Source organism: Scylla paramamosain, chromosome 2, assembly GCF_035594125.1.
Source record: "Scylla paramamosain isolate STU-SP2022 chromosome 2, ASM3559412v1, whole genome shotgun sequence".
NCBI classification, from domain to species: Eukaryota; Metazoa; Arthropoda; class Malacostraca; order Decapoda; family Portunidae; genus Scylla; species Scylla paramamosain.
Genome location: NC_087152.1, coordinates 40,051,817 through 40,061,816, shown reverse-complemented (window position 1 = coordinate 40,061,816; position 10,000 = coordinate 40,051,817). Strand labels below are relative to the sequence as shown.

The window sequence follows — 10,000 nt, the reverse complement described above, 5'->3', positions numbered from 1 at the left end:
GTTATAGTGCACAGAATATCAAGAAGAAAAAGTAGAGGAGGGACATTATAGGAACGCACCTCTTTGAAAGTAAATATAGTGAAGAAACAAAAGAGAGCAGTACATAAATTTTGGATAATAAGAGAAAAGAAAAAGGAAAGAGAAGAAAAAAAAAGAAAACGGATGATCCAAGCAGTGAGGAGGGACACGTCAGAGAGTGCTAGTACAAATGCAACACTCGCGACCAGCAACTCAACTCAACTCAAGGGAGCGCCGTGGAGCGAGATAGGCGCGGCGTGTCGTGAGTGATGCAAGGCGGATTAAGGTGGAATGTGTAGGGCATCATCAGGTAGCGGCATTATCGAGTCCGGCAGGGCGTGGCGGGGGTGGCGGGCGTGTCACCTGCCTGCCAACACGATACCTGATTAATGGACGCCCTGTGACGCAACCACGTGTGAGGTTACTTCCCCGAAACTTGCCTCTCTTCGCCTCCCGCCATCTCTTTCTCTCTGTCTTTCTTCATCTATTTCCTTTGTTTATCTTCTTATTTCTAACACTTGACCTCTCGCCATCTCCCGTCATCTCTTTCTATCTTTTTTTTTCGTTTTTCATATGCTTCATTTTTTTTTTTATCTTGCTACCTCTATTCTTTGTCTTTTCTCCTTCCCTCTTTCTCTCCTCTCTCTTTTAGTTTTTTTTTGTTTTTTTGTTCCTCGTCTTTTCTCCTCTTCTTTTTTATCCACCTCAACGCTACTTCTTTCTTTACCTCCCGCCATCTCTTTCTCGTTTCTATCTTTCTTTTTTTCCATCTTTTTTTCATATCTTTATATTTTTTTATATCTTGCATTCTCTCTTTTCTCTACCTTTTTTTTCTCATATTTTTCATATATTTCCTAATTTTCTGATCTTAGTCCTATCTCTTGTCTTCTCTCACCTTCTCTATATCCCCTCTCTCCTTTTCTTTCTACTTACTTTTTTTTTATTATCTCCCAATATCTATTCCTTTGCCTTTCTCCATCCTCTCCTTTTCTCTTACTTTCCATCGACTTCTTTTTTTTTCTGATCTATCTGTTTTTCTCCCTTGCCTTCTCACATTTCCTCTCTATCCTCCTTCTCTCTCTTCTTTTCAGTCTACTTTCTTCTTACTTCTTTTTTTTTTTCGTTTCTATCTATATTTAACCTTATCTCATCTCATCTCATACCTCTCTCTCTCTCTCTCTCTCTCTCTCTCTCTCTCTCTCTCTCTCTCTCTCTCTCTCTCTCTCTCTCTCTCTCTCTCTCTCTCTCTCTCTCTCTCTCTCTCTCTCTCTCTCTCTCTCTCTCTCTCTCTCTCTCTCTCTCTCTGCTACCCTGACATCCATCTTTTATATTCTCCCTAATACTCCTCACCACTCATGCCTGTCACTGTGGCCTTCGTTCAAAATTCCCCCGTAAGGAGTTTGTAAGTTCTAGGAATGACGTGTTCTGGGAAGCGTCTGGGTCGCATTCCACTCCTCCTCCTTCCCTTCCCTGTCCTGCCCTTGTCTGACCTCTGTCTGTACGTACTGGCCACGCAACTTGTATTTCTAAGTTGTCCCCCCGCTAAAAATAATACCAGATCGATCCTGCCACCCCTTTATTGCCCGTTTTTCCGATCCAGGGAGAGAGAGAGAGAGAGAGACAGAGACGGAGACAGACAGACAGACAGACAGACAGACAGAGAGAGAGAGAGAGGGAGGGAGAACAGTGATACGACTCTCTCTACCTCACATTTTAAAAGCGACCACGACATGAGGGAGGGAGGGAGGGAGGGAGGTTGAGGGAAGAATAAGGAAAGGATGGGAACGGAAGGCAAGGGATGGGAAAGAAAGGATAAGGAAGGAATGGAAGGGAAAAGAAATGGAAGGGAAGGGAAGGGAAAGGAAGGGGAAGGAAAGGGAAAGGATGGGAAGGAGAGGGAAAGAATAAAAAGGTAGGAAAAGAGAAGATACGAGTAAATAGGAAAAGGACAAAAAATTTAGGTCAGAGAGAAGAGGAGAGAGGAGAGGAGGACTAGGAAGGAAAGGAAAGAAGTAGAGAAAAATATGAATGTAAAGAAAAGCAGCAGTTGCAAGAGAGAGAGAGAGAGAGAGAGAGAGAGAGAGAGAGAGAGAGAGAGAGAGAGAGAGAGAGGAGAGAGAGAGAGAGAGAGAGAGAGAGAGAGAGAAAGAGAAAGAGAGGCTCAAAACTCCTTTCTACTCGGCGTGACTTTAAGTTTACATGGCTCAAGTCGACAATTTAAGAGCCACCTTCTACTGCCGAGCCAGAACTCCCCTCCTGCATGCAACGAGGCAAGGCAAGTACCTGAAATACCCTCGGAAAACCCCACGGGACGGCGCCTCTTCTCTCCCCCGTAACCCCGTGTCTCAACCCTCTATTCCCCTTTCACGGTGCTAAAAACCTCGAAAACCCCAAGCTTCCGTGCCCTGGCGATCCTCATACCCTCGTCACTGCAACACAACTCACCTCTATATTTCCCCTCCACAGCGCTCAAGGCCACGGAAAAATCTAGCTTCTGTGCCCCAGCGACCCTCTACCCCTTGTCACTGCAACACAATGCACTCCTCTATTCCCTCTCCATAGCGTTCCAAAAACAAAACAAAACAAAAAAAACAAGCTTCCGTACTCCCGCGACCTTACCACGACCCTCTAGTCTAACCCCGTCACTGCGATCCCAGATTCCTTTCACTATTCCTATCATACTGAAGGCTTCCAACTCTCCATCTCTTCATCCCGATCCCATGATATCATATACTTTCCTGCTCCCTCCGCTCGCCCTGCAAAGTGCGGAGGGAGACACGGGGATGAGAGGCGAGGGATCAGAGAATAAGGGAGGATCCATAGAGATGATAAAGACAGAGGTGGCCAAAGTGTGACGCGAGTGTAAGAAGCTGAGAACAAAGAGCAGCTGTGTCCGACTCACGCTGCTGGGGAAGAGAAGAGGCAGACGAGGAGGAAGAGATGCGAGGTGCTTTTTTTTTTCTTTCTTTCCTTCTCTCTCTCTCTCCTCCTCTCTTCTCTCTCTCTCTCTCTCTCTCTCTCTCTCTCTCTCTCTCTCTCTCTCTCTCTCTCTCTCTCTGTCTTTTCTCTTTTGCAAGGGAAGGGAAAGAATAACAGTGAGCCAGCAATGAGGAGGATCCCGGAAAAGGACAAATTACTGAAGATTAAGATGCTTCGTGGAATAAGAAAGGAAAAAGGAGACTGGAAATATTACTGCAAAAAAAATGGAGGTATAAAAAACAAGGAATATGAAAAAAAAATTATGCATGCTTACTAAATCATAAATAAGCTTGATATATAAAACAAAAGAATTTATTTCACTTCTTTTCATCTGTAGTTAAACTGAGAAAACAGAATAAATGAAGGCATCATAGTTTACTTAATAAATAAATAGATAAATGAAAGACAAAACAAGCAACAAAGAAAAATACTTGAAAGAAAGAAACGACAAATAACAATAAAAAGAAATAAAACAAACCAGGATACGTAGTCCAGAAAATACACTCGAAGAAAGGAAGAATTAGTAATGGTATACGTAAAGAAGAAAATAGATATGAGAGCTGATATTGTGAAGGCTTAGGATCAGGTATGAAACAGAGAAGAAGAACCCAGAAAAAGTAAAGAAGAGAAGCATATGATGGAGTCATGGCGGACTGTCAGTGGCTGAGTGTTAGCGTGAGAGGTCTGGGAGGCGTGGACGAGTGGAGCGAGGGCGTGGGAGGAAGGCACGAGCTCGATACGGCGTGAGGGGAGTGCGTGGGTAGTGCGGGCGGGCGGCCATGGTGCTGCCCCGCGCTGAGGGCCAACAGAGGGGAGAGAGGGAAAGCAGAAAGAATAATCGTGCTTCACCCAGAATGCAGTTACCTGAAGTGCTACTCTACACAATGGAACAAGAAGCGCCACATACAGGCAGTCATGGTCAGAAGACAAGTATCAGAACTGATGTATCCCACCACACTCACTTCCATTGTGTTCTGTTTTGTACCTCAGTCTTAAATCCTCTAATTTCCTCAGAATCCATCACTTGTCAGGTTGTGTAGGAGACTGTCAGTGGTATCAGAGGACTTAAGATTGATGGAAAACACTGAAGAAAATGGAAAAGAGTACCACGTTTATGACAAGTTGAAACAGATGGCCATGTTTTATAGAGGAATTTCCACGTGAAGGCCTGATGGCTTCTTGTAGCTTCCCTTGTATATGTTCAGAATATATCCACGAGTACACAAGACAACATCAAACAACACAATGCAGGCTTACATAATGACAAATGAGAACAGACAGGCACGTTTTATAGACACTTACCATCTGAAAACCTGATTACTTCTTGTAGCTTCCCTCGTTTTCTTACGTTCCCATATTCATTCTGACCTCAACTACACAACACAACACTCAAAAAACACAAGGCCGGCAGACAGGCAGGCATGCATAGCGTGAGGCGAGCAATACTGGTACATCCCACTCACCCTTAGAGCGTGGTATCTGATCACTGAAGCATCGGTCATCTGCAAAGAAAACGTTGAAAAAAGAAATTAGTTAGCGTGCGGATGGTGTGAGATGCAGTGCAGCCCGCCCACCCTGACAAGTGAGAGTGTGTGAGCGTGCAGCGAGGTGAGGGGTGGCGGCGGGTGATTACAAGGACAGGGAGTGAGGACGTGGGAGTGTGTGGGAATCCTTTGCTGAATACCGACCTGCCGAATTGAGAGTATTAGCAGTTCTAAGTAATACTAGTAATGTTGAGAGAGAGAGAGAGAGAGAGAGGAGAGAGAGAGAGAGGAGAGAGAGAGAGAGAGAGAGAGAGAGAGAGAGAAGGCAAGTAACTCTAATAGTTTGAATTTACGTTCCTTCATGACACTAACTCACACACACACACACACACACACACACACACACACACACACACACACTCAACACACACACACACACACACACACACACACACACACACACACACACAACACACACACACACACACACACACACACACACACACACACACACCAAATTGCACTCAGGCATGCAGACGTGACGCAATAAGCTTATTCAAGACTGTTTTATGAGCCTTCTCTGACGCTCTTGAGGAGGAGGAGCAGCAACAACAACAACAAAAACAACAACAACAACTACTACTACTACTACTACTACTACTACTACTACTACTACTACTACTACTACTACTACTACTACTACTATTACATGAACGAAAGAAGGAATAATCAGTTAAAATAAAGAAATCGGGGGTTTAAGAGAGAGAGAGAGAGAGAGAGAGAGAGAGAGAGAGAGAGAGAGAGAGAGAGGAGAGAGAGTGAGAGAGAGAGAGAGAGAGAGAGAGAGAGAGAGAAGGAAAATGAGACAGACACGCAAATTGTGGTGTGTGTGTGTGTGTGTGTGTGTGTGTGTGTGTGTTGTGTGTGTGTGTGTGTGTGTGTGTGTGTGTGTGCGTGTGTGTGGTGTGTGTGTGTGTGTGTGTGTGTGTGAAAGAGATTGCTTATGCTTGCAGCGTAATAATCACCATAATGCCATCAATTAAACTCATAATACTCAAATCATCGAGAGAGAGAGAGAGAGAGAGAGAGAGAGAGAGGAGAGAGAGAGAGAGAGAGAGAGAGAGAGAGAGAGAGAGAGAGAGAGAGAGAGAGTTACGTAAAAACCAGAGGGTCGCGTGCAGGGGGGACGAGTGCAGCTTTCGACCCAAGGTACACAATGGCATCGATCTGAAGCCTTGGACTTGTGATATCGACTGCAATGTTCGTGGATGCGTAGTGGATGGATTAGAGTGACCGCAATGGCTTGACCACATGACGCAAACCAACGGAAAGGAGAAACACACCGCAGTGAGCCTGTAACCACTTAGGGAGCTGTTGATGATGAGATACAGTGGGTCGTTTGTGATAAGCTACACGGTCTTATCCTGTTAATCGATTAAAACAGCATTAAAATTTTACCCTCATTGAAAGAAACACAAGGGAACTCAGAGAAGACCACACAGCGACCTCTTAACCTTTACGAGTCTGTTTATGATAAGCTGCAGTGTCTTATCCTGTAGATGGATTAAAACTTTCTTAACATTTTGTCCTCACCTAAATGAACACAAGTTGACGCAAAGGAAAGGTGGAACACACAGCAGCAGACTTGTTAACCTTTACGAAGGTGTTTATGATAAGCTACACTTCGTTATCTTGTAGAAGGGTTAAAACTTCCGAAATGTTTTGTTCTCTTCCCAAGGAACGCAAGGAAATAAAAGGGAAAGGAAGAATACTGACCTCTTAATCATTACGAGACTGTTTATGATAAGCTTGACTATTTTATCTTGTACGAGATGATTAGAACTGTCTGAAAGGTTCAGACCTGAAAACCCTTCATCCAAAGGAACATAAAAAATACAAATAAAACCAAAGACACACAGCAGCAGACCTGTTAACCATTAGGAAATTGTTTACAATAAGCTGTTCTATCTTATCTTGTAGATGGATCAAAACTCCCATAATGCTTTGCCCTCATCTAAAGAAATAGACAGGAAAAAAAAAGAATATGAAGGAGAGGAAGAACACGCCGCAGCAGGCCTGTTTACCTTCACGAGGACGTTTGTGATAAGCTACACTATAAGAACATAAGAAAACAAGGGAAGCAGCAAGAAGCCATCAGGCCGACACGTGTATAAAACATGCTTGCGTATTTCCATGTATCACCCTCATCCATAAATTTGTCTAATCTTCTTTTCTATCTAATCTCGTAGTACATTATATAAAACTGCCTTAATCCTATCAATGCCAGGCAATTTTCTCATAATCACTAACTTTTTACATTATTATTTTATATCAGTTTCTTAAATAGTTCTGCAGCTTAGGAGAGACAGGATTAAGCTGTTATTCTCTCTTTATCTTGTGTGTCCGTGCCAGCAATTTTAACAATGTTCTGAATGCTGAAGAACGACCACGGCAAAAAAAAAAAAAAAAAAAAAGTTAAAAAAAGTCTAAAAAGTTATGTTTGCGTGGGCTGATTCATAAAAAACACACATGAAAAATAAACAGCAGCAGACGTGTTGACCTTCACGAATCTGTCAGTGATATATTACACCTGCCCTAATTCATAAAAACATACAGGAAGAACAAACAGCAGCAGACGGGTTAGCCTTTACGAGACTGTTTATTATATGTTACTGTATATAATCTAATACTATTTTGAAACTTTTCTACGCTGCACCCCGACTGTTTTCAAAAGACACAAGTTAAAGTTACAAAGGTTTTTAAAGATTTTTTTTTTTTTTGTGGTGCTAGTGACAAATTGACAACATTTCTACATTGTTAACAGGAGAAACACTCTTAAGAACACGACTAAACCTCTCTGTGACCTTTGAAAATAGTCGTGGTGAGAGAGCAAAGCGTTTCTGAAAACGTGCCCTAAAGAGAGGTAAACCAGCTATGGTGAAGGTTCCTCACTTCTCTTCCCATGCGGTGTAGCCTTGGGAAGACGTGAGGCTTTGTGATATGTAACACTATATAATCTAAAATAAGAGAGATAAGACAGGAAAGGCGGAGGTTCCTCAGCGCTCCTCCCCGTGTGGTGTGGCCTCGGGAAGACGTAATAAATGTGACCTGGACCGCGGATATATTAGGATTTCCAGACAGGTGCTGGGTCCTCGCCTTTGAAAATCGATGAATCAAAGGGAGGATATGGAAAAGATATTAATAAATGTATAAAAACCGAAAGAAATCCGAGAAATCAGATTACGGGGAGGAATATTAAGGTAACTTCGTTGGGTTTCGCTGTTTTTTTTTCCCCCTCCTCTTATATCGAATTAATTTTCTCGCATTGTGTCTTTCCTTTATAATACAACCACATTCAGTTTCGTTCTTTCCTTTTTTTTTTTTTTTTTGCAGTTCAAGAAATCTTCACATTTATTCCTTTCGGCGCAATAGTGTTACGTGGTGAATTTTCTGCTTTTGTGTCTTTGCTTCGTATTAGAACCGCATTTACCTTCTTTTTTTTTCTATTTAACAGCTTAAGAATCATGATATTAGTAACGTTTGTGCTATTTCTTGTATTCTAAATGTTCCTGCTTTATTTATTTTCTTTCTCGTGGGGAGAGCGTTTAGCGGAACAGTTTTCTCTACTTTACAGGTCCTCAAAAAAATCCCTATACTTTCCTTTGTGCACCACATTTACTAACTTTTGTTGCTTTCCTCTCATGTACACTAATTTTCGGCATTCTGTCCTTTTTTATACAATAGAACCATCGTCTAGCGTCCTTCTTCTCTCTATTTTACAGTTCAATAAATCTATATGCACTCCGTATTATTACCTACTGGCATTTTTCTTTTCGTTTCCTTGTGTTCTAAATGTTCCTGTTTTACTCTTTTTCTTTCTCGTTGAGGGTGTATTTAGCAAGGCACTTTTCTCCACTTTACGGCCCCAAAATCTCTATATATTCCCTTGCGCAGCATATTCACTAACTTTTGTTGCTTTTTATTATCGTAGTCTTCCTGTTTTCCTTACTTACTTGTTTTATTAGAGATGCGTTTCCTCTCTGTTTTACAACCCCCCCCAAAAAAAATCTATATATATGTGTGTATCATCTACTGATTTTTGATATTGTTTTTTTTTATCATATTCTTAGTATTTTTCGTCCTTATTCTTTTCAGTTAATCCGCATTTAAATTTATTTCTTTATTACATTATTACGAATATGTGTATTTCTAAATGCACCTCTTCATAAACCTGTGCTGGATTTCTTTCCACATTTTTCTTAACTTTTTTTTCCTTAGCCTTTCCAATAGAAACATTTTTATATGTCTTTTCTCTGCTTTACACTTAAAAAAAAAATAATAATGCATTCCCAACCTTCTATATTTATCTTTCTCTTTTTTTCTACCTACTTTCTTGAATTTTAATGGAACCACGTTTAATTACTATTTCTCTATTTCATTTTAAAAAAGCACTTATTCATTATTATTATTATTATTATCATCATATTCTTCGTCCTTTCCTCCTTAATTTCAAATGTAATGGCGATTAACTGTCTTACCTTTATTTTACAACTCAAGAAAGTTATGCATTCCCAGATCTACGTGTTCCCGTCAGTGATAAGAACCTTATTCAGAAACCCTTTGCTCCCTCACCGCAACAGTCTTCAAAGTCCACAAAGACGATTAGCCGAATTTTCAAAAGTATTTCTCCTGTTAAAAGTAGAAATCTTATTAATCAGTCACTAAAACAATGAAGCACCCTTGAAAACCCGTGTAACCACAAACAGAGAGTTTTAAAATAATGGACGTGCGGTGCAGAAGTGTTTCAAAATACAGTTTTAAGTCTTGCGTCGTGTCTGCGCGGGCCTTCACTGAGTCAGCCCTGGAAGGCGGCGAGGGTGTCTGGGCAGCCTTCCCGCTCGTCCCTCAGCCTCTTCTGCAGCCTCCTTGTCATTGCTTTCCCCTGACTCAGCGGCAGCCTCCATCCACCGCCCCTCACACCTCACGCCCTACATCCGCTTGCCTAGCCTTTCCATCCTCCCTCTCCTTCCTCTCCCCCAGCGGTCCTTCCTCTCTCTCCCACCCCTTCCACCTTACCTCCTCTCCCTGCTTCTCCATGTTTTCTTCTCTCTTTCCCACAAACTCGTATTTTTCCCCTATATTCCCTCCTCTTCCTGCTGCCGTACCTCCTCCTTTCGTTGTTGAATACCTGTTTTCCTTCCTCCTTCCTCTCCTCTTCACTATGAATTTCCTACTCTCTTCTCGTCTTCTTTTCTTTCTTCCCTCCTTCTGTATTTTCCACTCTCTCTTTTCTTTCCGCCAGTTTTCATTCACTGTTTCCTCTCTTTCTCCTCTCTGTTGTCCGGTCTTCCTTTTTTTTTTTTTTTCTTTTTCCGTGTATAATTATCTTCCTTCTTTCACTCGTGCACTACAAGTTTCCATTCTAAATTTCCTTCTTTTCCTTCCTGTAGCGATTTTTTTCTTCCTTTCTTGCATATTTACCTGATTTTTTTTTTTTATCACATATCTTCTTTACTTTT

The 10,000-nt window shown here is 41.8% G+C and overlaps 1 protein-coding gene across 4 annotated transcripts in view; it reads right to left on the bottom strand.

Annotated features, from left to right (window-relative positions):
- The window catches only part of LOC135114982 (beta-1,4-glucuronyltransferase 1-like), a 114,992-nt gene that overhangs the window by 54,570 nt on the left and 50,422 nt on the right, over positions 1–10,000 (bottom strand). For 3 of the 4 annotated variants that reach the window (XM_064031338.1, XM_064031347.1, XM_064031357.1), the window contains one exon: positions 4,461–4,499. The exons of the other annotated variant lie outside the window; for it this stretch is intronic. In XM_064031338.1, coding sequence (XP_063887408.1) covers positions 4,461–4,499 — 39 coding nt within the window. Of the gene's footprint in view, positions 1–4,460; positions 4,500–10,000 lie in introns of those variants that run through there. 4 annotated transcript variants of the gene reach the window in all.